At 41.7% G+C, this 27,507-nt stretch overlaps 3 protein-coding genes and 1 long non-coding RNA gene across 4 annotated transcripts; 2 read left to right on the forward strand and 2 right to left on the reverse strand.

Annotated features, from left to right (window-relative positions):
• The first annotated feature begins 1,846 nt into the window (after positions 1–1,846).
• On the forward strand, positions 1,847–17,658 carry LOC5563722 (ADAM 17-like protease). Its single transcript, XM_021837526.1, has 7 exons — positions 1,847–2,049; positions 2,120–2,865; positions 2,926–3,120; positions 15,501–15,639; positions 15,721–16,626; positions 17,303–17,462; positions 17,521–17,658. Exons 1-7 carry the CDS (start codon positions 1,956–1,958, stop codon positions 17,555–17,557), a joined length of 2,277 nt encoding a protein of 758 aa, XP_021693218.1. The 5' UTR covers positions 1,847–1,955; the 3' UTR covers positions 17,558–17,658.
• Positions 17,642–22,824, reverse strand: LOC5563705 (tRNA (guanine(10)-N2)-methyltransferase homolog). Its single transcript, XM_001647945.2, has 4 exons — positions 22,663–22,824; positions 21,743–22,604; positions 18,087–18,285; positions 17,642–18,025 (listed from the first exon to the last, which is right to left on the reverse strand). Exons 1-4 carry the CDS (start codon positions 22,726–22,728, stop codon positions 17,671–17,673), a joined length of 1,482 nt encoding a protein of 493 aa, XP_001647995.2. The 5' UTR covers positions 22,729–22,824; the 3' UTR covers positions 17,642–17,670.
• A 48-nt stretch (positions 22,825–22,872) lies between these two features.
• On the reverse strand, positions 22,873–23,669 carry LOC5563708 (trafficking protein particle complex subunit 6B). The gene is made up of 3 exons (XM_001647946.2): positions 23,467–23,669; positions 23,140–23,403; positions 22,873–23,078 (listed from the first exon to the last, which is right to left on the reverse strand). Exons 1-3 carry the CDS (start codon positions 23,539–23,541, stop codon positions 22,953–22,955), a joined length of 465 nt encoding a protein of 154 aa, XP_001647996.1. The 5' UTR covers positions 23,542–23,669; the 3' UTR covers positions 22,873–22,952.
• A 100-nt stretch (positions 23,670–23,769) lies between these two features.
• On the forward strand, positions 23,770–24,366 carry LOC110674075. Its single transcript, XR_002498621.1, has 2 exons — positions 23,770–24,179; positions 24,243–24,366. It is a non-coding gene; the product is annotated as an uncharacterized LOC110674075 (long non-coding RNA).
• Positions 24,367–27,507: the final 3,141 nt, after the last annotated feature.

Here is a 27,507-nt window from a genome sequence, read left to right on the forward strand (position 1 = left end):
TTACCCAACACACCGAAGCAGCTGGCGTCTCGCGACAACCCATGTAGAATCAAATCCGTATACCTTCGGTGGTTCCTGATTCTCGGTTCGGTTTCCTTCGGCAGCCTGAGCGCTGAACAGCGGGTCTTTGTCCGACTGGTGTGCTAGAACTTTTGGAACAGCTCGTGTTGTAGCGGATTCTGTTCGCCGGAACCATACGGCAACATGTTCTTGAGGCCTCGGAATGGGCATAATACAAATTTCGGCTGGATTCCTGATTCCCCAGGAAGATGACAGCATCCGTTGGGGCGCGTACGTACGAGCAATTCCGTTGATGTGTCTTCTGCTGCATTTTTCTTGGCCGCATTCGGAGGAGTAGAAGAAAAATCACCTGTGGACACCTCAGCGGCCGTCTTGCAGACAAATCGCACCACTAAACTATCAAAACGCTCACTTTCCTAGTTATTTTCGCGACGGAATTTCATTCCATTAATGGCGCCGGAAAAATCGGAAAAATGAGAGTAAAACACGCGGACTGCACAGCGACTTCGTTGATACAAACGACATGGGCAGTGTTGCGAGACTTATTATCGCACCAGTTATTGATACAAAATAGCAATTCAATCTGTGTAATATAACAACGTTGGTCGGAATGACTTGGTTGCAGCGGTTTCTGTGTAATATTTCTACATTTTTTATGTGAATATTACACAAGTATCATGTAATGGGGATATGGTAATCTTGTTTTCGTGTAATTTCAGGGCGATGTAATATGACATCAAAAAGATGTTATTATGCATCTGATTTTTGCTGTTACATCGGGTGAATTACGTCGATGCAAATTACATTATTTTTTGCTGTGTACACCTAAGGGGGGTCTGTAGCCTTGAGGTTACGCTTTCGCTTCATAAGCGGAAGGCCATGGGTTCGATTCCCAGCCCCTCCACAAAAAAACCCGTCCAGCCACCAGAAGACGCCTCTCGGAGGACCGTGCTTTGGAGAGCACATCCATCCTCCGTCAGTATCAGATGGTGACTGAGACAAACTGACCCTCTTCGCAGGCAGCTAGCCTCATTAACAGCAGAGCTCTCTCCTACCTGCTCGGTGTGAGAGTAAAAGAGTAGGAGAGAGTGAAAGTAAGATGTAAGATAAGTTGAAAATAGATCTGTATCGATAAAGAAGAAGCTATAGATCAACTGATTCCGGCACAGTATACTATAGTGGCCACGAGCACAGAGTGCCTTAAAAAAGAAGAAAAAAAAAGAAAGAAAAAAAAAAGAAGTTACACCACAGCTGCCAGATGATTTGATAGAAAATCTGTATCCACGAGGTTAAAAAATCTGTGTCCCATACAAAAAAATCTGTGTCCATACAAAAATTGCTGAAAGAAAATCTGTTCATACAAATTGAATCTGTGTCAGAATAAAAATATCTGTGTAATACAGAGAAATCTGTACATCTGGCAGCCCTGAGCTACACACTCGGTTACCAATGGCTTTTAGGGCGAGATCACAGGTTATGCGAGATATTCAAACTCCTGCTTTGCGGATTTTACTGAATGAAAGTAACAATCGCGATTTTGCTCCCTTTTTACTTCATTCTTATGGGAGAAACACAGCGGTCTTACATCAAACGCGGTTGTTCCCGGTTGTTCCATTCCTGAACGATTTTGAATCACGCGTCTCCTCTCGAAAGTTACGTAATTAAGAACCGCCCTCTAAATAGCGCAACAGGCGTCAAACCGCGATCAGCTGGTCGTCAGCTGTTTTTGACAGCTCGAACAGCTGACACGCCGGGTTTGTTGGCAGCTGCACGAACGAATTCAAGCGGCACGTTTGTTTTGTTTCCGCATCTGACGTTTCCACGAATATTCGTGCGAAGGCGCAAATTTTGGAAAAACAAACATGGCGAACGAGTGAAAAATCTTCTGTTTGTGAGTGAAAATTAGGAAATTTTGCCTGAAAACCCGTAGGAAAATGAATCAAAAGTGGTGCAAACGCTTGACCAGTGTGCGATTCACGTCGATAAGTATAATTTTGTCGTTGTTTTGCTTGATTCAAGCGACAAATGGTGAGTAAAGATTTCTACCCCCTGAGGGTATGCAAAATAGATCCATTATCGATCGATAACACACTTGCAGCTCAACTCCACAAGAATCTAAAACACTACGAAACGCTTCATGCGGACGATCTTACGCATCGGATCACGAAACGGGGCGCCAAGCATAGCAGCCATCCGTTCAATACAATCAAGGAGGTCGAGTTCAAGGTGCTGGGACGGAACTTCCGACTAATTCTGCACCCGCACAAAGAAGTCCTGCACAGCAACTTTCGCGCCTATTCCGTCGATGGAAGCGGAACGGAATCGATCGTTCATCTGGATCATGACAACTTTTTCAAGGGACGAGTTTTCGGGGAGTCCGATTCGCACGTGAATGCCCACCTGGAAAATGGCATTCTGACGGCTTCGGTGGTGCTTCCGGGCGAAACGTATCACATCGAGCCATCGTGGAGACATCTGGGCCACCTGTCGGATAAGCACATGATTGCCTACAAGCAGTCGGACATCAAATTCAGCTGGGAAGATGTGGATGCGATTGGTGGAGAAATGGGAGGTGTGCCGAAGACTTGCGGCTACATTAAGGAAGGAGCTGAGCTGGAAGGAAGTGGGGATGAAGAGGATCAACTGGGGTTTGATATGCCCTCGGTTTGGACGGCAGAAGCCGAGGGCGATGCGGAGCGGGTGAAGAAGACACGTACAAAACGACAGGCCGACCAGTATGAATACACGCCCACGAAGACCAGATGTCCTTTGCTTCTGGTGGCGGACTACCGATTCTTCCAGGAGATGGGAGGCAGCAACACCAAAACGACCATCAATTACTTGGTTTGTTATACCTAGTTGAACTCATTTGACCATTTAACGATTATTTTTGAACCATTCCAGATAAGTCTCATCGATCGTGTGCACAAAATTTACAACGACACCATTTGGCAGGATCGCCAGGACCAGGAAGGATTCAAAGGGATGGGCTTCGTGATCAAGAAGATAGTGGTCCATTCGGAGCCTACGAGGGTTCGGGGAGGCGAAGCGCACTACAATATGGTTCGTGAAAAGTGGGACGTGCGAAATCTGTTGGAGGTAAGTGTGATTTCCTCTAAAGTAATCTCTGATGTCTGTGTTAGAGATGGTGTACAATTCAACACGGTTGCTCTATAACGGCTTAACTAACTTCATCGATTCCTCTTAATCGATTCTCTCTTTCGTTAATAAATTCGATTTGTTATTCTCACACGTTTAAACGATTTGTACTAAATCGAGCTTTCCAGGACCAAAACTTTTTTTGTGTGCTGGAAAAACCTGCTCCTAGGATGATTTTACATTTTATTTTTTTACAAAGTACCGTAAAGTGCCCTAATTCAGCGCAGTGCCTAATTCCGCGCATTCCATACAAAATTATTTATATATGGAAATACACATTAATATTTCAGCAACTTTTAATAGTATTCGAGGCTACTTTGATTAAGAATAAGTTTGAATCACAAATAAAAGTAAATAAGGCATTTTTTCACGGCATAAAAAAATAATTAGTGAAGGCCCGTCGGAGTGGACGTTATTTTTCTAATTTTCTTAGCGTCCGCGCTAAGACTGTAGGACAACAACAAACGCGATTTCTTTATTAAAAATGTTTTATTTTTTATGCAATATTCCATGGAACTACTTGCTACAGATATGTTTCATGGTGCTTCTATGAAACCTTATCAAATATTAGCATAATTAGGGTAGATGTACCAGTTATGGACATAATGGTTCCCTATTTCGCCATATGTAATTACTTTCATGTCTTCAAATTTTGAAAATTTTTGTGTGTTGTAGTAGTTAGATTTAAGATAGATCTTGATGTTAAAACATTAAAAAAGATTCAAAATATGAAAATTATTAAAATTTCACATATGGCCAAATAGGGAACCACTATGGTACACTTTCCCTATTGAGTTTTATTCAAAAAAGTATTGCGCGGAATTAGGCCACGTCTTTTTTCATAATGCCCTAATTTCGCGCACTGTTCTTCGCATAACAACAGACAAGTAAAACATGCTATATCCGTCTTCACATCTGTCTATTTCTCTGAAAAGTAACTTTATGCATACATACGTTTCATGTACAAGCGGAATATCGGGAAAGCCCACTTAGGCAGCGTCCATAAATGACGTAGCATCTTTTGACCAATTTTTGACACCCCTTCCCCCTTCGTAGCTTATTTTCCCATACTTAATACATGGTTCGTAGCAAAATCGTAGACTCCCCCCTCACCCCTAAAATGCTACGTCATTTATGGACGGTCCCTTACAGGGAAAAATACCACGTGGTATATGCACAGCCCCAACAAAATAGTCTATACACACTTAGATTTTTTTCACGAGCTCGGCTGTGCGGATCTCGGTTGAAATTAGCAGAGATTCGGCATTCTGAATTAAGTGTGTACATCTGTGCGCACAAAATTTACTTAGCATAATGAACCACACATAACATTGGCAATGTATACTTGTTTATGATTCTTATTTATATTATACAATCCATATAGAATTATTGTAAAAACAACATATCGTTCACATGTTCAACAGGTCGTAATTTGTAGAAGACCCCACAAATTACGACACACTCTCGGGAAATGATTCACGGAAACTTTACGATCTCTACATAATTTACGAAGCCTCCATACAAAAAGTATTATAATACGGGGGAGAAAGATTGAAAATGGCCATATTTTGTGTGACGTAATTTATGGATGACCCTTAGGTTCTTCTGAGGTTTCTTTTTGCTTAAAAAATAAGTTTCAGTTACCCGTGGCATTAGTGGATACCATTAATTGATTTGCTTAAAACCCTTTGATTCCAAGCAATAATGCGAACTGGTACTTGTATTGTATGAACAGTGCAGTTTGCTACAAAGCAAAGCCATGCTGAAGGTGTCTGGATTCGATTCCCGGTCGGTCCAGGATCTTTTTTGTAGTGGAAATTTCCTTGACTTCCCTGGGCATGAGGTATCATCGTGCCTGCCACACGATATATACGAATGCAAAAATGGCAACTTTGACAAAGAAAGCTTCAGTTAATAACTGTGGAAGTGGTCATAAGAACACTAAGATGAGAAGCAGGCTCTGTCCCAGTGAGGACGTTAATGCCAAGAAGAAGAAGATGGGGTTTTTTTCTCGACCGAGTTGTCTAAAACTATGCAATAAGAAGCATATTTAAGCCAAATATGAGCTCAGTAGATTTCGAAAGAGTATTTCATTTCTAAACTTTCCAGTTCAGTGAATAAAATAATTAAATTGTTAGATTCTATGGGATAATTTCACAACATAAAATAGGGTGCTCATATCACCCCATCGACAGAAGAATCGACGAATAATTCATTCGTGTTTTTTTAAGACGACGGAAATCGTGCGTATCTAGTGTATTGATCTAAAAATTTCAATTATTACGACTTTTTTTAAGATGGCCAAATTGCCCCACTTTCCCCTAGACGATATTCACACGTACCAATGCCACGGTTTTGGTTATCTTTATTTCATGTGATAGACAAAAAGTTAATAAAAAACTGAACGTAGACTAAAAAGTTACGGTTCATACAAAACTCTACGTTTTCTCATACAAAAAGTGTTACGGAAGGGGAGGGGGTTGAAAATTTTCAATTTTAAGTGTTACGTTACTAAAGGATGCAGCCCCTTATCAAAATTAATGTTAATTTGATTGTTTCATGAGTGTGCGGAATATGGAAAAGCGTTTAAAAAATGCGCGGAATTAGGCAATTTCAACGAGTGAACTATTTAAAAAAAATCACAATTGTAAATTATAAATACAGTCTAGTTTATATTTTTCCCATAATCTTGAATAGATTTGCTAGCGATCCACCCATAAAGCTTTTTTGTTGATGCAATACTAATATTTTTAATTAACAATTTGAATCGTTTTATTCCTTAACTGCGCTGAATTACGGCACTTTACGGTATATGACACATAAAAAAGCTTCGCAATACTTTTCATCTATCTGAAGTTTTGGATAATTAAGCAGAAATCAGAACAAAATCGATTTTTTAGAATATGTGAAAATAGGAGCCGGATCCTATTCTTGGCATTTTGGATTCATTTCGGCAGTGGGGTTTTTTGAAAGCTACAGAGCTGTTATTTAGTTACAATATGCGTCGTAAAGGGGCCCAGATAGCCGTAGCGGTAAACACGCAGCTATTCAGCAAGACCAAACTGAGGGTCGTGGTTTCGAATCCCACCAGTCGAGGATTTTTCGGGTTGGAAACTTTCTCGACTCCCAGGGCATAGAGTATCATCGTACCTGCCACACGATATACAAATGCAAAAATTGTCAATTGGCATAGAAAGCTCTCAGTTAATAACTGTGGAAGTGCTCATAAGAACACTAAGCTGAGAAGCAGGCTTTGTCCCAGTTGGGACGTAACGCCAGAAAGAAGAAGAAGATGCGTCGTACTAAAGCGCATCTTATTGCAAAGTTTCATACAATTCGGCCGAGAATAAAACCCCATGCCAAAGTGAATCATGCAAGGCTTCTGTTCCACAGCGCAGGCTACTGACTGATATCGCTACCAGCCAGCTCCTCTCTTTTATTTCATGTCTGGGTATACATATTTACAATATTATTCGCTAAGCGTTACCTCTACAATTCTTACCCATAGACATCTCCACTACAGGGTGTGTGATGTCCAATTCCTCCTGCTCTCCAACACTCCAACCTCATCACACAACCTTCAAATCGCACATCTGCCACCGAGCTCCATCTGTTCTCTGAACTCCTTCTGGTACCGAGTTCCTCCTAGCTACCGAACTTTTCCTGGTCAGCTACACCCTCTTGGTCAACCGTACCGTCGACCAAGCTCCTCTTGACTTCCGAGTTCCTCCAGCACTTCCTAGCTCGTCCTTTCCGATCAGCAGGGTGTCCATCCATCCGGGAAATCCGGGAAAAGCGGGAGAAACCCGGGAATAACAAACAGCCGGGAAAAATACGGGAAGTACCCGGGCAATTGTACAACACACCGGGAAAATCACTACAATATGTTGTCAAGAGATGCACGACTGTGTTGCTCGAGAGACAGTCAATGGATTCTAGTATAACTTTAGCCCAAAAAAAATCGTTAATTCCAAGGAGAGATCTTCGGCCTATTTTTCACATTTGCCATCGTTTTCATATGAAATGCTGTTCAAATTTCTGGCTGTAGATATCAAGCACATTGAAAGAATTTTTTAGAAAAAATCATTGAAATCATTGAAAAGTGTTTAGTACTTTGGAGATTCCTGGCAAGGTTTTTGATAAGATACCTAATCTGCCCATAACTGCATATTTGTAACATTCGACAAAAGTAGGCATTGAGTAAATTGAATACCAAGAGTGCTTTTCATGGCAGTATGGGAGGAAACTAAAATTTCAAAAAATTACCAGGAACTCAAAAGTGCTTATTTGAGGCTGATGTTTTGTACAACTCATATCGCATACTAGGTGAATAGTCAGAAAATAATTCTGATACAAATTTCATTGCTATTACATAACGAGACTCATTTATAATCTCAATGTGACTGTTATGCGGTTATAATTACCAATGTGACAAAACAACTTGGTATTTTTCTCGAATTTTCTAGAACAATCTCACAGATTTCAGTAAGTTGATCGAAAGTATTTATCATTTGATGACTCTCCATGGTATTAACTCCAATTTGTCAAAAATGTCGAATGTGACTGTTATGCAGTTATGGGCAGTAATGTATTTGTATTAAGATTCACGGCACATTTTTGATGATATCATTTTAGGAGTGCTAAATGAAATTTAGGATTTTTTAAAAGTTTTGGTGGATTTTTCACAACACATTCATTTATAATTGCTTTTTGACAGATACTTGGAGCAACTGATTCAAATTCTTGAAGAAATCTTGTTTGGATTACTAACTTGACTAATCCGTGATCTATGATAAAGCCCTTGTAAGGTCCCTTATCAGATTTTGTATGGATTTTTGCAGATTTACAGCGAAACTTAGACCGTATTGCTTATGAGATTTTTAATGAAAACTTTTCAATGGATGAATAAATGAAATGGCCCTTGGGCAGATTTTTGTTTATTTCTTAAAGAATATCTTGACAAAAATTTGATGGATTGCTATGAAGATGATTGTTTATGTTATGTAATTATTCTTTGCAACCAAGCAATCAAATGTATTGAGTGAATTATAGTTTCTGCGAGAGTTGCAGTAGATCAAGAATTTCTTCAGGAACCAGCCATGAACCATGTCTAACGCATAATTTTAAAGGCGTTCTTAGTAGATGATTTGTGGCGATTGAAAACATAGTTGGTTTGCGGAACAATGATCTGATTTTAGTTATACAGAGCAGATTTTTATCTCCCATTTTCCTAGGAATTCTAATAGTGCGTTTTCCATACTTTGCCCCTCTCGATTAAAAGCAAAGTTTTACGAAAGTTAGATACATTTTTTAAAACAATATATTTGAATTGATATATCTAAAAAAATAAAAACCTGGTCCAAGGCTCTGAACCAGGTTGGAATGGGTGTTACCGGCCCAGACATCAACCGCTCTCACCGGCTGCCAAATTTCTGCTCAGTCTTCTCTGCAGAGGCTGCAGCAGTGTTAGTCGCTTCTACCACTCCGTCGTCGAAGCCAATACTTGTCTTAACTGACTCCGCCAGCGTTGTTTTAGCTTTAGCCTCCGATGTATCACGCCACCCATGGATTCAAGCCATCCAGCTACAATCGCACCCCGACACCGTGTTCACTTGGATCCCCGCACGGGTAGAAATCAGAATCCGAAAACAAGATTATGACTCATGATATCATGATTCCAGCGGGTTTTCGTCTTATGAAAATACACCATGATTTGGACTCATGATATCATGAGTCAGATTGCCGTAACGCAACACACGCGTTAGGTTTTTGTAGCTGATTGCTCGGAATCATGATTCAAATGCCAAAAATGCTGAGTCGCGCATCCGTTTATGATCGACAAAATAAAAAAAAAAGTTAAAAAAGCATACATCGAGACTCGAGCCAAGAACCTTCTGATTGTGAGCCGCGTACTCTACCACTCGACCGCTTCGTCGTCTTGAATTAAGAGTGATCGATACAGATGAGATGATGCAAAGTGCGCTGCTTACTGTTTTCACACTGGATGTTACGCTTATGAGGAATCATGATTATGACTCCAGGAACCATGATTTGTGATCCTGATATTATGAGCTAACCAATTTATGAATTTCATGATTTGTAAATCATGGTGTGGGGATCAGATTTTTATCTGTGCGGTCACAGTGGAATCCGCGGCAACGAAGAGGCCGACCGCTTGGAAACTTCTGGTAGAAACGCAGTATATTTCACAAATGAAGTACCAGGACAGGATCTTAAACATGGGGTTACCATAACTCTAAATAACGCATGGACGAATGACTGGCTTAACGCACGAGATCTGTTTCTGAGGAAAATAAAAAACGACACTATGCGGTGGGACGACCCCGTCATCCACCGCGAGCAAAGAATTTTATCAAGACTACGAACTGGACACACCAAAGCGTCCCACAACATGGACACTACAGGGGCCTTTCGCAAGATTTGTCCTGTCTGCAACGTGACATACTCCGTTGAACATTTTATCATCATCTGCCCTCAACATCAGGCAGCACGCACTGCACATGGTATATCAAATAGTATACGCTGTGCACTTAATAACGACATCGAAAACATCAAACGTTTGATGAAATATTTGAAAGACATCGACCTTTACCGCAGTATATGACCATCCAAACCATTCTGGACCAAGACAACGCATCGAACCCGGACTACGAATTGGATAAACGGCAATATCCACAATATAAACTAGAAATACGACCTGGCAACCACGGGGACCACGAAAGGGATTACCGTATTACTGCCCAGGGGGGTTAATAAATGCCCTCTACTCATACAGAGATGAACCAGCCTCTGGCTGAAAATCTCTCTAATAAAGATAAATAATAATAATAATAATGATGCAAGCACAGAAGAGTTCCAGTATCCTGAAGCTGAACTGGAAGATGATGGCAGTACCAGTACATCGGAGAGCGAGTTCGAAGGATTTCCTGATGAAGTTTTACTGCGGCGATCCAAGCGAACGACAAAAGGTGTGCCTCCGCAGCGGCTGGTCGTGAATTCCTGGTCCGCCGAAGTGTCGGGTGTCCATGAAGAACCGAAGAACTTTGCCCAAGCAATGAACAGTCCAGAACGTAGAAGATGGCATGAAGCGATGGTTGAGGAGATGCAGTCCATCGAATCGAACGAAACATGGCAGTTGGTGGACCTGCCAGCCGGTCGAAATGCAGTTGGCTCGAAATGGGTGTATAAAATCAAGCGCAACGCAGATGGAGAAGTGGCCCGCTTCAAAGCAAGACTCGTCGCACAGGGATACAGCCAGCAGTATGGTATAGATTATGACCAGGTGTTTGCTCCAGTTGTTTGCCAAACAACATTCCGGACTCTACTGGCTGTGGCGGCGAAACAAGGTATGAAAGTACGACAATTCGACGTCAAAACTGCGTTCTTGTACGGCAATCTCGATGAAGAAATATTCCTTTGTCAACCTCCAGGATTCGTCGTGCAAGGGGAAGAACGGAAGGTATATAAGCTGAGAAAAAGCTTGTATTTCCTAAAACAAGCGGCCAGATCGTGGAACAGTACACTGCACTCCGAATTGGAGCGGATGGGCTTCAAACGGTGCGATTCGGATCCCTGCCTATATAGGAAGCTGGAAGATAAGCGGTGGTGTTATGTGCTGGTATACGTCGACGACTTGACTGTGGCGTACGAAAATGAGAAGATGATTGATCGCTGTGTTGGAGTTTTGCGGAAGAAATTCAACGTCGAATCTCTTGGTGACATCCAATGGTACTTGGGTATCAAGGTGAAGCGTAACGAGGATGGCGATTTCTTCATCAATCAAAAGCAATATATCGGTGAGATCGTACGTTCCTGCGGCTTGGAAGATGCCAAGGATTCCAAGATTCCATTGGATCCAGGATACTTGAAGCAAGAAGCTGGTACTCCTCTAGCGAACAATATTGAGTACCAAAAAACTGTTGGGTCAACTTTTGTACGTTTCGGTCAACTCCAGACCGGATATTTCGGCGGCGGTGTCAATCCTGAGCCGCAAAACAAGTAATCCATCTCAAAATGACTGGCTGGAGCTCAAGCGAATTGCCCGGTACCTGAAAGGCACATGTGAGTATTGGCTGCGCCTCAGCAACAACAAAAGGCGAACCGGCTTGATTGGCTTCTCTGATGCTGACTGGGCAGAATGCCAGCAGGACCGGAAATCGAACAGCGGTTTGGTGATTCAGTTCAACGGTGGTACGATTAGCTGGGCGTGCAGAAAACAGTCTTGCGTGTCATTGTCCACTGCAGAAGGGGAATTCGTGGCCTTAACAGAAGCGACGCAAGAAATACTGTGGGTTAAACGTCTCCTTGGCGATTTCGGTGAGCATCAGCAAGATCCAGTATTGTTTGAGGACAACCAAAGTGCTCTGAAGATGTTGGATATCGTTTAGTTCAGCAACAGAACGAAACACATCGCTACCAAATACCATTTCGTAAGGGACATCAAAGCATCCGGCGAGATCCGTTTCGTTTAATGTCCGACTGAAGACATGGTTGCTGATCTGCTGACAAAACCCCTTGGAGGAACCAGACTGGCAAAGATGCGAGCCATGTGCGGACTACAAGATCAGCGTTGAGGGGGAGTGTTCATGAAGCCAGGCTGCTTAACAACGCTGAATGAATGCAATCAACATCATCGAAGCAACCCTTATCTAAAATTGTAAAATTTTTCATTAGTCTTAAATAAAACCTAGAACATTACAGACGTTTTCTCTTCAATTCCCGAACCTGAAGTCAATAGATCGCTTTCTGGTAGGGATCAGTGGATATGACATTTGGCTTGAGTCCGTTCAATATTAAACGACTCAAGCCAAACGTCAAATCGGCTTATCCATTCCAGAAAGTGAGCCTATTTGCGGCAGCCATTAGCGCTTTTTAAAAAGCAGGATTGAGCGGACCCACGCCAAACGTCAAATCGACCAATCCCTACCAGAATACGAGCCTGTTTGCGGCAGCTATTAGCGCTCGTAAAAAGCTGGATATGGACATAAATAAGACCGTGTATTTTTTTTAGATTGGCTCTTGCCAAATATAAGCCAGTCAAGTTTTCGCTGCTATCAGGTTATGGGCCGCTAGTAGAAGTATCCATAGAAACGGCCGACCAACAAGCCAAAACAAAAGATGTTTGCAAAGATTTTATCACATCATGACTTAAGGCCGGTTTGCTACTGACAAGAAAAGGAATCGCCTATCTCGATGCGTGGAAAATTTCTTCCAAGAAATGGTCAAGAAAATCACTTTTTTCTGATCGCAGTACGCAGTTGAGAAGAAATGTCACTTCAAAGGGGGCTCTCTGTAGGAAATTTCTTGACCCTTTCAGTCAAGGAATTTCTTTACTTTTCTTGAGCAAAACAGCATACTTAGCTTTAAGTTGAAAATCAAGAGAAAATGGGCGGAGTAAAGCGTTCCAACGGCAGAAAAGGAAATCTAGCTGGGAACGGAAACGGTGGTGATGCAGCAGGTGGAAGCTATTTCGAAAATTAAATCGGCGAAAGTGGAGACATTCATCCCGGAGGCGTACAAGCGCATGGCGTTCCGAGATTTTCGGGTGGTGGTAGGTCCGCTAGGTTATTCCACTCGGTTCCGAAATTGAAGGGACGAGATAATTACGTTTCGTGGGCGTTTGCCATGCGTATGGTGATGATCCGCGAAAGAACGTGGCGAACACCCAGATGGATGTGGAGCTTTCGGAGCAAGCCCTCGTGACGATTTGCCTCAGCATTGAACCCTACAACTACAGCTTGGTGCAGGGGGCGAAAATAGCGAAAGAAGCATGATCAAGCATGAAGACAGCATTCCAAGAGTGCGAAAGAATTAGGAAAATGAATTTGCTTCGCAAGTTGACTCGGTTGGAGCTTGGAGATTGTTCGTCGAAGGAGGAGTACGTGGTGAGATAATGTCCACTAGCCACAAGCTTGAAAAAATTGGATTCAAGTTAGACAACAGGTGGCTTTCGCTGATTTTGCTAATGGGGTTGCCAAGGCGATATGAACCCATGATCATGCGGCTCGACCAGAGTTGTTATTACTCGCCGGATTCGACAGACTATCAGTTGCCCAATTGCTAACACAAGACACCTTGTTGACTAGTACTTCGTAGCTCAGACTCTCTTTGTCTGTAATTGTGCGCTCGGTGACGATTACAAGCATGTTGGTTCAGTGCGGAGGGGTGACGGGAAGAATGACGAAAAATATTACTTGTGGACTTTTTGCGGCTTTGTTTCGTCTTGATCTCCTTTTCAGTCATTGAAGACAAAGAAAATGACGATCTGATTTTTTTTTTCAATTTTTCGCCATCGGTCAGTGACGAAACCGATGGTTGCCAACCCTGGGCTTGACGCTTCAGGAGTCAATCTGACGACGGACGTGGTTAAATCGAAAATAATCCAAGATGTGACCCGTGATCAAGATACATGATGCGGTGATTCGAGCGGAGCGATGCTGGTACGCAACAAGAAGAAGAACACCGGCAAGAAGGACAAGTCCAGCGGTCGATGTTTCAAGTGCAAGAAGCTAGGGCATTTCGCATCGGAATGTCAGCAAAAACCCAAGGCAGTCGGAAGTTCTGTTCTTCATAAGAAGGCGGCGTTACTAGCGTTGCACAAGCCGGTGCATCAGACGAAATACTGGATCCTGGACTCTGGAGCGGGACGGTATATGTGCAGATCCCAAGCGGCTCTCGTGGCTCTCAAGAAGACATCCGAATCCATTTACGTGGCCAATGCTCAAGAGATTCCCGTGGCGGCTGTTGAAAGCGTGAAGCTGCAAGCCCACGTGGAAGGTACGTACACCGATATTGAGGTTTCTAACGTGCTATGTGTTCCAGAACATGCGATCAACCTGCTGTCCGTGAGCGAAGTTTGCAAGAAAGGATATCATCAAGCGTGTGCTAGAATAAGGGCGTAAGTCGCATCATCGATTTCTCTTCATCGATCCTCTCTTCTGTGAATAAAGGCGACAAGACGCAAGTTTGTCAACATTTTTTCACCTCAGGACGCAAGATCGCATCGTTGCCTAGCGTACTGAAGTGAAAAAAATGCTAACAAACCCGCATCTTGTCACCTTTATTCACAGAAGAGAGGATCGATGAAGAGAAATCGATCATGCGACTTACGCCCTTATTCTAGCACACGCTTGGTATTACGTTCACTGACAAAGGCATGAGAGAAAGATGGCCTGTACAAGTTGGATTTCTCTGCACAGAACAAATCGTTTGTCGCAAAACCATGATTGAGTTTTAATGCAATCCTAGAAGTTTGATTCCAAACTGTTTCACCTTAAATGTAATGTTACTTGTGGTGTCCATTCGAGGAACTGCTCTTGGGCTAATAGTAAAAAGTATATTCAAAAAGTAATACCAAATAGTGCGTTTATACAGTAAAATTTCCATGAGTTGGTGTGCAAAAGAGTATCGACTAGGAAATATCTAATTTTGGAAGACATTTATTTAGTTTAAGTATGGCTCCGGGGTCTTCCTTAGCCGAGTGGTAAGAGTCCGCGGCTACAAAGCAAAGCCATGCTAAAGGTGTCTGGGTTCGATTCCCGGTCGGTCCAGGATCTTTTCGCAATGGAAATTTCCTTGACTTCCCTGGGCAAAGAGTATCACCATACTTGCCATACGATATACGAATGCGAAAATCGCAACTTTGGCAAAGAAAGCTCTTAGTTAATAACTGTGGAAGTGTTCTTAAGAACACTACGCTGAAAAGCAGGCTCTGTCCCAGTGAGTTAATGCAAAGAAGAAGAAGATGGCTCCGTAAGTCGATATCGAATCATAGAACATCGAAATATGGAAATTTTACTGTAGCTGTAATTTTATGTAAACAGTAACAAATTTTTGAAATGATATCAAATTTTGAAGTTAATTTTGAATCCAGAAAATAGTTATGTATCAAAAACTGCTATCAATATGTTATGAAAAACAAAATGTGAAACCATTTTGATCTGATTTTTTTTTTTTTGATTTTGCAAAGAGAGAAACGAGAAACGATGGAGAGAAATCGATCATTGTAAAGTAAGGGGTCATGCACAAATTACGTCACGCTGCGATGGGGGGGAGGGGGTCAAGCCAAGCGTGACAAACCTTACAAAAATTTCTGAGGACTCATACAAAAAACGTGACAAGGGGGGGGGGGGGTTGGCAGAAAAAGTTGAAAGTTAGCGTGACATAATTTGTGTACCATCCCTAAGCCTTTAGAAAAATCTATGACGATTTTTTTACGATGCTTGACGTTGATATATGTGTGTTTCTAATCCATTTTAATGCTGCTTTGGATTACGATGTGGAATAAAATCGTTCTTAAGGTCTTTTCTCGTGAATACAGTCACAAAGATTTTTGCCTTGCCCACCTGTTCACGGATCTTAAGTTCGAAGGCGGTATTCTAGGTCTAGCTTACGTTGGATCACCCCGACGGAATTCCGTCGGCGGTATATGTACTCCAGGTGCCTCTTGACCTCAACATTATTGCCATTTTTAAACTTGTAATCATTGAAGATTCTATCTAACCCCACCGTCTTTTCCAGAATACTTCAAAAACGGATACACACTCTATCTGAACTCGGGTCTGAGCAGTTCCCGGAACCACTACGGACAACGAGTCATCACGCGCGAAGCAGATCTCGTCACCGCTCACGAATTCGGGCACAACTGGGGCTCGGAGCATGATCCGGACATTCCCGAATGCTCGCCAAGTGCATCCCAAGGTGGCAGTTTCCTGATGTACACCTACTCGGTCAGCGGGTACGACGTGAACAATAAAAAATTCTCGCCCTGCTCTTTACGGTCGATTCGGAAGGTACTGCAGGCAAAATCCGGACGGTGCTTCTCCGAACCCGAGGAATCGTTTTGTGGAAATTTGCGCGTGGAAGGGGATGAGCAGTGCGATGCGGGCTTGCTGGGTACGGAGGACAATGACGGGTGCTGCGACAAGAACTGCAAGCTTAGACGAAGCCAAGGAGCAGTTTGTAGCGATAAGAACTCTCCATGCTGCCAGAATTGCCAGTATATGATGTCTGGAGTAAAGTGTCGCGAAGCTCAGTACGCCACGTGCGAACAGGAAGCCAGATGCACCGGAAATCACGCCGACTGTCCGAAGAGTCCTCCGATGGGTGATGGTACCATGTGCCAGGAGAGGGGACAATGTCGCAATGGAAAGTGTGTGCCGTACTGCGAAACCCAGGGACTACAGAGCTGCATGTGTGATACGATGGCCGATGCTTGCAAGCGATGCTGTCGGCAAAGCATTAATGAAACGTGCTTCCCGGTGGAACCACCGGATGTGCTGCCGGATGGAACGCCCTGCATCCAGGGCTTCTGCAACAAGGGTATGTGCGAGAAGACGATCCAGGACGTTGTGGAACGCTTCTGGGACATCATCGAGGAGATCAACATCAACAAGGTGTTGCGGTTCCTGCGGGATAACATAGTCAGTGAGTATCTGGAGTTGGTTGCTTTGAAAAGCAAGGTTGGTAGCGACTAAGTGTCTGGAAATTTAGAGACCATGCCCGGAAAAAGATTATTAAGATCCCTCAGAAGATTCTACCCAAGAATTCATGTGCACGAATGAGATATATCAGACATCAGCAACATTCCCTACAGGAATTCACGTAGTGATTATGTCATTGCTTTTCCTATGATAAGGATATTTCCAAACAATTCTTTAGCGATTTTCTTAGGGACCTCTCCAAATATTTTTCCCGAAATTTATAGAGAAACTTCTGCGTGATTTTGAAATTTCAATTAGAGTACCTAAATTAACGAATTCTTCACCGAAATTCTAGGTCAGGAGATTCCAGAAATTATTAGATTCTAAAGATTTTCCGATGCAAATTCTGGGGAAATTCTTTTGAACTTCCCTTGAAAAATCCCTGGAAGAATTTTTGGGAAAATTGGTGGAGTCTCTGAAAGTATTCCAGAAGAATTCTCTGCATACAGAATAAGGTAAAAAGCGACTTGGTTGGTTAAAATAGCAACTTAATAGACCTTCCATAAAAAAAATACTTTTTAGATTCTTGCCTTGAAATAGTGACCAGATATTTTAAAAGAGACTTGCTACCACCTCTGCGAAAAGGTATGAACAACTATTTTCACACTTTTGCTTTACAGTGGCCGTTGTAATGTTAACAGCGCTCTTTTGGATTCCGGTCAGCTGCATCATATCGTACTTCGATCGAAAAAAGCGCAAAGAAGATTGGAAGGAGTATGAGTGGAGTCAGAAGTTGGACTTGATACATCCCAGCGATCGCAGACGGGTGATTCACATTAGGTTCGTTTCATATCGTTTGATGTAGACACGTTTCTCTAACATCTCTTTCAATTTACAGAGTCCCAAGACAGAAAATTACCGTCGCTCGTATGTAAGTATCAAAAAATCTTATAATTGTTCTCCCACGCCCCATACAAGTCCCTTAAATTTAAGCTTTCGAATCGAGTAAAAAACGAACGTTCAGTGGTCAATCGAATTTCGATCATCTTCATTTATCCGCAGTTGTATCACCACTTTCTTGAGCCTTCGGATACTTCCATTTGCCATCGGTAACATCCAATTTCTTTCCCCGTTTCATGGCTTCTTCACGGCCAACATTTCGCAGAGCTAACCGTCGTTCCTTTCGGGTTCCACTGTTCTGCAGTACCGTTTTCATGTAACGTTGTCGGAAGTTATCGATCATCAACTGGGACAGCTCGTAGGAATCCATGTCCTCTTCGCGGTCGGAAATCTTCTCGTAAGTTAGTAACCGGCGGGCACTGTACACCGTCAAGGGCTGTACGGAATTGGCAACGAGCTGAAGGCACTTGTGTCGAGGCAGCATGTCCGGTGTGAAGTCCTTCCTGGAATAGAGGCAATTCAATGATAGTTACTGTAAATTTCTGATCAATCAAAGATATTTACCTCAAAATCGGAAACCAGCAAACCAATCGTCCTCTTAGCTTGAGATACCGCGCAGAGAAGTTCATCAAGTCTCGATACAGCTGGTCGAACTGGTAGGGCGATGTGGAGGGGTAGTGCACGCTGCCCTCATTCAAACAAGTCGACCTCTTCTGAGTTTTGAATTCTATCCGTTCGGTAGCCTCCCGGATGCCATATGGCGCTGAAAGCATCCCAAACACAAGATATGCAATTGTTCTTTTAGACCCCTAGAAGCTACTGTGAAAGCTTGAGTGAATTTCGTCAACTCTAAGTAGTTGCTAGACGAGATTGAGGTTTTTATGGAGAAAATCGACCAAATATATGGAGAAAACTAACACAGCCACATTTTTGACTATCTTCAAACGGGGTGAATTATAATTTGCAACACTTTTCAACTTCAATCAACCATAATCATGATCTTAAGGGGACACGGGAGACCGTGTTATTTTCCCTATCTTTCGTCTCACTCTAACAATAATCATCAAAACTTTGTGGAAGCAAATCTCGAGTTTTAGTGAACCGATGAAGCTGAAAATTTATCGGGTTGTGCACTACATATATAGAATCATAGTGATACGTTTTCGCATCGATATATGGAGTGGTTCTTGGGATTTGCTTCTTGAAATGAATAGGGTGATTATGATGACGTCCCGTGCGGCCTTAACATCATCAAAACATAATTTTATTTTTGAACTTAAAATGGCCGGCCGCCTACAGAATGAGATGACAAAAGATTGAATCAAATTACATATGTCGTCATAAAAAAGCTAAAATTAAGCTTTAAATGGCCTTGTACACGACTTGCAACACTCAATACTAGTTAAGTATTTTCCAACGAAATGTCGACATTACTTATTAGTCAGACTTTGTTATTTGTGTATTGAAAGTTATGTGTGTATTAACTAGAGATCGGCTAAATTCATCGAAGCCGCTCAAAAGAACCGAATCACTCAATTTCAATTGAACGAGTGATCCGTGTCTGATTTTCGGCGAGATTTGTTTCATTCAATCAGCAGTCACACAACGGATCCAATAAAACGTGACCCGTGAAAAGAACGAACTGAACGAACTCTTTTCTCATATTATTTTTCGTGTGTATTTCGGCATTATTATAACGCTTGACACGTGTCTTGATTTGCGCGCCACGCCACACATGCAAGCATGGTTTGCTGCTGCTCCGTGCTCTCAGCATAGACAAATTTGCCCCGCCTACTTGCATTACAGGCAAACGAAACATAAAGAGAGAATGTGCTCACCTAAATGACAAAGCACATAGTTTTGCAACTCTCGTTTGGTTCGGGTAGGGGAAATCGGCCGAATACCGATTTCGTATCGGTTCGAGTCGTGAATTCTTGAAGAAGAATGTACAAAAAATGAGGAAGCAAAAGATCGTACAAAACATGGCACGCGAATCGTGCGACACGGAATGAACCGTTGGATCCGTTCGCTTGGTTCAGTTTGCTCTTTCATTACGAGTCGCTGGGCCACTGAACCGTTCAAAAGATCCGATTCACTAAAGTGAGTGATTCGGATCGGATCCGCTCACTAAAAAGTGCCGTTTTGTACATCTCTAATTTTAACCAATTGAAGAACATTTTGAGTTTGATATACTAATTGGAGTATTATTATAAGGAAAAATAAGGCGTCAAATCAAGAAAGTCCTGTATGTTAATTGAACAATATTTTCAACGAGTGGTTGTAGTTGTTTGATGAATAGTTACTTTTTTGATTATAAAGACGACATATCGCAATTGTTTTTCACTTTTAAAGAACTTACTACAACCTACAACTAATCAGAAGTGTTTTCGTTAAGAAACAAAACAGTTATGCCTAGGGAAACTGAAATTTGGCTCGTTGCCGTCTTTTCTTTATTAATAGGAAAATCTTCAAATCGCTAACGCAAGAATTTCATTAACTACAGTGCACCCTATAATCAAAAATATAGTTGGAAATTCTTTCAGCGATGTTCAAAAGGATACTTAGAGGAATTTCTACAGAATTTAATCTAGGAAATCCTTCACCACTCCAACCATTCAATGTCCAGTAATTTTTTTCAAATTTTTCCAGAGATTATCTTAGGATTTCCTTCACATTGCGCTAATCCTTCAACCGATTTCTCCAGTTTTTACGCTGGATCTTCCAAAAATGTTCTACATACTTTCTGGACAGATAATCCCCAAAAGTTTACTCCGAAATTTTTGAAGAAATCTGCCTTTTCATTTGGATTCCTACAGAATTCACACACGATTTCATCTGGGAATTTCTCCGAAAATTCCTGTAGGAGTTATTCAAAGAAGTCTGTTAAGTATTCTTCCAGGAATTCCTCAATAAGTTCAACCTGGGATTCATCATAAAGTTCGGCTACAATTTTTTTTTCTAAGATTTACTCCAGCATTAGATCTTAGATGTGCAAGATCATCTAAGAAACATTTCTCATAGAATTTCTAAAAAAAATCCTCATGGAATCTTCAGAAGCTTATTTATCCACAGCAATTTTCCGAAAAATCATCCAACAATTTCTTTGGGGATACGTTTGATGTTTTTCAAGGGGTTGCTTCAGAAGATTATTTGGTATATTATTCAGAGATTCGATTGATATTTGTTTCAATTAACATAAAAAATTGTTTAGGGAATAATAATTCCTTGAAAATAACTCTAATAGTTTCCATGACATTTCTCTGAAGAGACTATTAAGACTTCCTTTGGAATTGTTTCAAAGAATTTGTGAAAAAAATCCCGGGGAAGGCAGCTCTGGAGATGTTACTGATTAAATTTTGAAGATGATCTCAACAATATCCTAGAGAAATCAATGGAAGGAATACTGGATCAAATTCCGAGGAATTTAGGATTTTTCGGAAAAATTCTGGAAGAATCTTTGAAGGAATTCCTCTTGGAATCCCTAAGATATTGTTTATGGTTATCTTTGGAAAAAGGTTGAATTCTTAAGTTATTTAAAACAAACTTAGTTTTTTTTTTCGTTGAACTTTTCTAAACGACCAGTTTAACATTAAGAGATTCTTCTCTAAATTATTGCAATACTAAAACTTTTGGGAACATTTTCAATATAGGGGGAGATCTCCCGGTACCGGAGCCACCTTTTATGATTGGTATTCCTTGGAAAGTAAACACTAAATGAGCTTTCGAAGAAATCTTCGGTATAATATTTGAATTTTTAGGCAAATAGAAACCTGTATTATTTTCTGATGAAATTCATAGAGAAAGTCATGAAAAGTACATACGAACGGTAATGCTTGTAGTAATGTCACGAGAAAGAATTAAAAATATGCATATCTGGTCGAATTCGAAAAAAAATCAAACAGATTCAACCAGATGTGCATATTTTTATTTCTTTTTATAGAATCACTCGTGACATTAAGAGTTACTCTTATCTTTTTCTTTTGTTTCTCAGTTCCTCGTTGTTTTTTTTCACAAGCAAAAGGTCTCTAAAGTTCCTGTTTTCAGTCGCTACCAGCCCTGCAAGGTAGTACTGCATGCATGCGCTCAAACTTTCACAGTAGCCTCTGTGAGTCCAAATTTTGGATTTAATGAACAAATTTGGTGAATGTAACTTAAGATTTTTGTTTAATTCGATCATTATGGACCAGCGAAATGTTAATAGATTCCTCACTAATACTTACGATCCGTGATGATGCTATCGAACAGGAAGTCACTCTTCCAAATACTCCGCGAGAAATCCGAAACCAGAACATCCAAAAATTGACCTTCGCATCCGTACTGCTTCAAATTGGCATAGATGCTTTCGTCCGCATCGCGCACTTTTTGGTTCACCCTTGTCGGCTTCGATTTTCCGTGTACCGTCATGTAGTCGATGTCCGTCCCCAGAACGTACGCACCAAACTTGGCCGCCGCCACCAGTAACGACCCGGACCCCACAAACGGATCGTACACCACATCGCCTTTCTTGGCCAATCCCTGATTGGCCATCAGCAGCGACAACTGTGGATCCATCGAGGTGTTCCCTATGAACTTCCGCTTCTTCAGCGAGATCTCGTTTATCATTTCTCTCCGTCCATCCACCACCCACTTGCCGAACAGCACGTCCGACGGTTGTTCCGGTATATCCATCGGATCCAGGCCCCAGAACTCGATGTACCAGAAATGCACATCAGGCGACTTCAGATTGACCGGACCTTCCACGGGCAGATACTGGAGCGTTTCAATCTTGGCCACCTTCTCCGGCTGCGTGAAATGCTTGTTGTACGTTTCAACAGTCACCTTAAAACTACGATCCTTACTAAACAGCGGACTCAGCGCGGTACGATTGCTTTGGATGTAGCCTTTAAGCTGTTCATGAAAGGTACTGAGCTGATTGGAATGAGTCCACAGCTCAAAAATGCACCGGAGTGACATCGAACGGGACGCCAACTTTCGGGCTGCTTCATCGCCGTTGAGCTCAACTATCCAAAACGGATTTTCCGGTTTGTGATCGGGACTCGTGTTCATTTTGAGGTTCCATAATCGAAGCAGCGATGCGATTTCCTGGGAAAGTATCATGAAGTTATTTTACTGGATGTTATACGATGCAGAGTATACTTACTGCCTGCCGGAAATCGACGTGTTCCTGGGCAAACCAGAGCACATATTTCTTCCACGCTGAGGACATTGGATTTTGGTAAATGATTTTACGAGCGAGAAACGCTACAGTGAGCGTTGCGGAATCTATTTACAAACTACCCATCAGACAGACTGTGATGACGGTAATGACACGTGCTTGACGTTTCTCATTATAAAATATCAAACTCTGACATTTTAGGTTTTTGTTTTGCTACAAGCGTTCCATATTTATTTCCAAATTAAATTTTATGTTAAATGATAATAACAATGCAACTATCCTCTATTAACTTGAATGTGAAATTTACACGAAGGCATGGTCTGCACCTCAGCGGTCACCGTACTTGTAATGCCCAGATTGGCCAAGCTTCCACGCACCAATCCGCACGTAAATGCGACAAACTAGAATAAAGAATCTGTTAGCCCGTTTTCGGTCCTCTCAAATCTCCTTTCCCAATCTCACCTTGGGGGCGTGCTCCAGATACTGTGAACTGGACGACAGTCTGGTCAGGAATCGGAACGCATTGTCCTGCAGGACGTACACACCCTGGTGGTTCGTCCGAAGGTTGTCGATCTGTTTCTTGTAAATCGAACTCCAGAAATCTGTGCAGATGAACTTCATGGTGTCCAGCTCATCCTTGAAACGGGGCCACTCGCGGGTTAGCCGTTCGATGATTCGATACCCCGTCGAGTAACCGATGTATTCTAGCGCCGAGAGATCATTTTCCTGCGTAATTGTTTTGGATAGATCAGTTTCAAACGTATAGCGGTGCAAGATATCTGAACTCACCTTATTGGAGTCCTTTGTCAGGGTGTAGTTCACGATTTCGGAATGCAAGTACTCAAATATCGCCTCTTCTGCCATTCTGGTGTTTAATAAACACTTATTTTTGGACTATTTCTGGACTATATTAATAATTTCAGTGGAACTGTTTTGTTTGTTGCAGCTTTCCAAGTTGTGTCCTCGACGTCGTCAGTCTGTGATAATTTTGAAACCCTTGTGGCAAGTTAAAGGCGATAAAGGTCCAGGTCCAGTGCAGATTGTTGACAATTGAATACACTCTAAAAATATTTTTTGCTTTATTCTATTTAAATCTACGCACATTCAGAACACTGAAAACCTCTGAAAACAATAAAAATAATCACATTTACTGTTGAAGTAGGCGCATGTTTACGAACACCCTTGAATAAGCTAAAAAATCAAAACAATATATAACAACTTTTACCAAAATCGTCGTTTTATTTACCGAAAAACTGTAAATCGTTCAGATTCACCGTAGACTGTAAGTTTTTACCGTACTTCAGTTCATATTGATTCAATACTTTACCGAACGAATGGTAACTAGAAATTTCTGAGTCAGCCATATTTGTTTAGAAGTGCTAATCAACACGACGGTATCGCATACGATACCGTCTAAAACTCTGTTTATAAACACTGTTTTTGGAAAAAAAAAAAAAAAAAAAAACTACTACGGCAGGATGAGCGCCCGGTACTACTTTTCCGTAAGTATGACCTGACAGTTTCCATTAAAAAGCTAATTTTTAACATCAATGTTTTCGTTTTAGTATACAACAGCAAAATTATGTTTCCGGATGGCATCGTCGCATATCAAGTATAAACACCCATAACGGAATCAGTGGCGGTTTTGTTCATAAGTGGTAAACAGCTGCAAAGATGTCAGTTTTTGATTAAAAATGAAAACGCGAAATAATGGAAGAGTGGCAGCACTGGCTGAGGGAAAGTTGTGCATTTTTAACGTGGTACTCAAATAGTGAAAAAAATGTGGAAATATCAAAGTAAAATCGACGAAAAATACATATCCGAACGTAGAAAAGAGCAAAGTCGCGAGTGCAAGTTAAATTTGAGTTGGAAAATGGATTAAAAGTTAATAATTTAGAATTTAAAAAAAGTGGAATAGCTGTGAAAAAAAAATGATTGGCGGCAGCATGCGCGGGGGAAGCGATTAGTGTATGAATGAACGCGGTCTCAGTAGTAGTGGTAGTGAAAGGTAGGACGGGTGGATGTGGTGTGGTGAGAGAGGTGAACGTGTGGAGAATTTTCGTTTGCGAGTCTTACCCACACCAACTGATTAAAGTGATCTTTCGGAAGCGGGAAAGAGAAGCGGGTATGAGCAAGATGACGGTACGATTAGAAAACTGGGCATGTACAGTGGTGTTCAATTGGAGTGTTGCAAATTTAATACGGTGCCCGTTCGATTTTGGCAACTCTACCGTTTGATCTTCATTTGGAGAAGCCCAGCAAGCGGGTACAGTTTTCGCATAGCAGAAGTGTTTTTTTTTGGCTTTCGGTTCGTCGGAATGGAAGTTTTTTTTTCGGTTTTCGAGCAGTGCAGTTTGAGAAGCCCAACAAGTGGATTTGATTTTCGTATCGCTTTATCGGAGGAGTGGAAGTTTGTTTTTTTCTCGGTTTTTGAACAGTTTCGAATAAATGATACTTTATAGCTAACGGTGAAATAGTTCGACGACATCGTTGCGACGACCAGCTTCAAAATACAACAACGATAAAAAAAACCGGTGAGATCTTTCCATGATGACTTGTGTTATTTGATTATATTTCCAATGTTATATGCATTTTGGGTTGGGTGGGACCATCAGGGCACCCGATTGAAGCGAGATGGATAGGAAGAGTGAAACTGTCAACTTCCTATCGCTAACATTTCGTGGAAAAAGGGCGGGCTCTTCTTTCCATCTATTGGGTCCTTCTGACAAGCAAGGGCTTGATTGTACGTGTTCGTGTGAACTTACTTTTGGAAGGAGATTCTTTTTCCTTGCGGGATTCGCGTAAGTGTCTCTGCTTACGGGTCCGCCATTCGTTTTTGGCCCTTCAGACAGGAGTATGATTGAATACGAATAGTCATACAATCTTGAACAAATTGTTTTGTTAGAATAGGCCATTGCTACCGGTGGATACCTTGCTACAATAGATGGCAGCCTATATCATCATCATCAAAAATGAAAACGCGAAATAAATCAATCAATCACATTTGATATCAATATGAAAGTAATTGTTTTTATTTTTTCGATCATCCTTTTCTATTCCGACTGCCTGTTGTTCCGAACAATGCGTTCAATAATTCATTTAACAATTCGCTCGGTAAAAATTCACGAGCATATTGTAATTTTTTGACAGCTGCGAATCGATTAAAATTACGGATTGTCCGGTAATTCTTAGCTTTACCGGAAGCATTACCGAGCGCTCAGCGGTTTTTATTTCGGTAAAAAAAATACCGGAGTCGGTGATATTTTCTAAGTGTGTAGTAAGCGATCAACAAAGTGAAAAATTTTCTGAAGCTGAAGCCGAAATGAAGAAAATTCATGTCCCAAAGCCAATGGATCGAATCATAGCAGCTGGAAGGTCAGCACCGAATTGCTGCTTATCCGGGAAGACCTCTGGAAATTTGTCACCAAGCCCTGACCGGACGAAGTAGCTGCAGCGGAAAACGCCCCGGGGAATGCTGCTGCTGTGGAAGCAGCTTGGGATTCTGGAGACCAACGTGCTAGAACGACAATCGGTCTCTTGATGGAGAGCAACCAGCATGGTGTAATCAAGCAGACGAAAACGGCTTGTGAAGCATGGGATCGAAAATGTAACTCTGGCCTCATCGTTTAATTACGCCCACAACGTTATGAAGGTCGACGAGAAGATGCACTCGCGAAGCTGTCAGCTTGTGTGGCACAGGAAGCTCGGCCACCGGGATAACGACGGCGTCCAAGAGCTATTCAGGAATAAGCTAGCGATCGGCGGGACGCTTGAAGATTGTGGTATTCGGTCCACATGCGAGTTCTGTCAAGAAGATGCGAAGTTTCCAAGACTCCCGTTTCCGAAGCAAAGCAAGAATCGATCGAAACAATCGTTGGATCTGCTCCATGTGGATGTCGGTACTACCTCACAGTCACCGACGATTGTTCCCGTTACACGATCGTGTTATTCATGCGGGCGAAATCAGATATTAAAGAGATGTTGATGTAGTGACCACCCTATCCATTGGATCAGCGGTGTATTCGATGTTATCATATACAAAGGACATAGTCCTCTTCTTAAAATAAAAGAATGCTCATTCGAGCTTGAGCCGTTATAGTAGACGGAGACGAGATCAATTATCGGTGTTTTTCTTACAAACTATAAAGAAACATATTTCGGTCTATATAAGTGATTTATTTATTTTTTAAGTATACTAGTCAAACCTTTTCAGTGGCGACGAGGAAAAGTGGTGATTAAAGTGTACAGCAAGTTGCGGGTGAATTAGCTCAAACGGAAAAGCCAGAGTGAGCAAGCGTAAGTACATGCAGTTTTCTCGAAATTAGCACTTCGAGAAACTTGAAGCAGGGCAGACAGGTTTTGTTTGTTAATTGTTTTGACGATAGAAACAATTAGAGCACCTGTTGGGTCAAAAATCTATTAGTTTTCAATTATTAATAAATATATTAATATTGTGAAATATAGGCATCGGCATTACTTTAATCAGCGTGGTTTTAACGCCATCTTGTTCTCTATTTTTTGTTCACAGCTATTGGTTTGGCGCTCATATGTTGCTAATTTTCTCCTGGTATTGTTCAATTATCTAATTGAAAGTGAATCACCGACGCTGAGAGCCGTCGTCAAGGGAGAGTGAGTGCTTTGTAGATTCCCGTGCTGTTGTGTTGCTGTTGCTGCCCTGCCGCCTATATCTGCTGTTGCTGTTGTTGTTGCGCTTATCTTCCATCCTTGAGAGCGCGAGACGATCTAGTGAGTGCTGTGATCCACTTTCAGTGAAGGCATCGGAGTGATTACTCACTTCTCATCGTATCACTTTCTCGCCAAGTTTTACTG

Source organism: Aedes aegypti, chromosome 1, assembly GCF_002204515.2.
Source record: "Aedes aegypti strain LVP_AGWG chromosome 1, AaegL5.0 Primary Assembly, whole genome shotgun sequence".
In the NCBI taxonomy this organism is placed as follows: domain Eukaryota; kingdom Metazoa; phylum Arthropoda; class Insecta; order Diptera; family Culicidae; genus Aedes; species Aedes aegypti.

What these genes read in the sequence shown, in the direction of transcription:
- LOC5563722 (XM_021837526.1), top strand. Translation starts at nt 1,956, where the DNA reads ATGAATCAAAAGTGGTGCAAACGCTTGACCAGTGTGCGATTCACGTCG. An exon ending in CTTGATTCAAGCGACAAATG is followed by an intron (nt 2,050 to 2,119) that starts GTGAGTAAAGAT and finishes ACACACTTGCAG; the next exon opens with CTCAACTCCACAAGAATCTA. An exon ending in ACGTGCGAAATCTGTTGGAG is followed by an intron (nt 3,121 to 15,500) that starts GTAAGTGTGATT and finishes ATCGTTCTTAAG; the next exon opens with GTCTTTTCTCGTGAATACAG.
- LOC5563705 (XM_001647945.2), bottom strand. Translation starts at nt 22,728, where the DNA reads ATGTCCTCAGCGTGGAAGAAATATGTGCTCTGGTTTGCCCAGGAACAC. An exon ending in ACGTCGATTTCCGGCAGGCA is followed by an intron (nt 22,605 to 22,662) that starts GTAAGTATACTC and finishes ATACTTTCCCAG; the next exon opens with GAAATCGCATCGCTGCTTCG. An exon ending in TGCTGGTTTCCGATTTTGAG is followed by an intron (nt 18,026 to 18,086) that starts GTAAATATCTTT and finishes CCTCTATTCCAG; the next exon opens with GAAGGACTTCACACCGGACA.
- LOC5563708 (XM_001647946.2), bottom strand. Translation starts at nt 23,541, where the DNA reads ATGGCAGAAGAGGCGATATTTGAGTACTTGCATTCCGAAATCGTGAAC. An exon ending in TGACAAAGGACTCCAATAAG is followed by an intron (nt 23,404 to 23,466) that starts GTGAGTTCAGAT and finishes ACAATTACGCAG; the next exon opens with GAAAATGATCTCTCGGCGCT. An exon ending in ATCTGGAGCACGCCCCCAAG is followed by an intron (nt 23,079 to 23,139) that starts GTGAGATTGGGA and finishes TCTTTATTCTAG; the next exon opens with TTTGTCGCATTTACGTGCGG.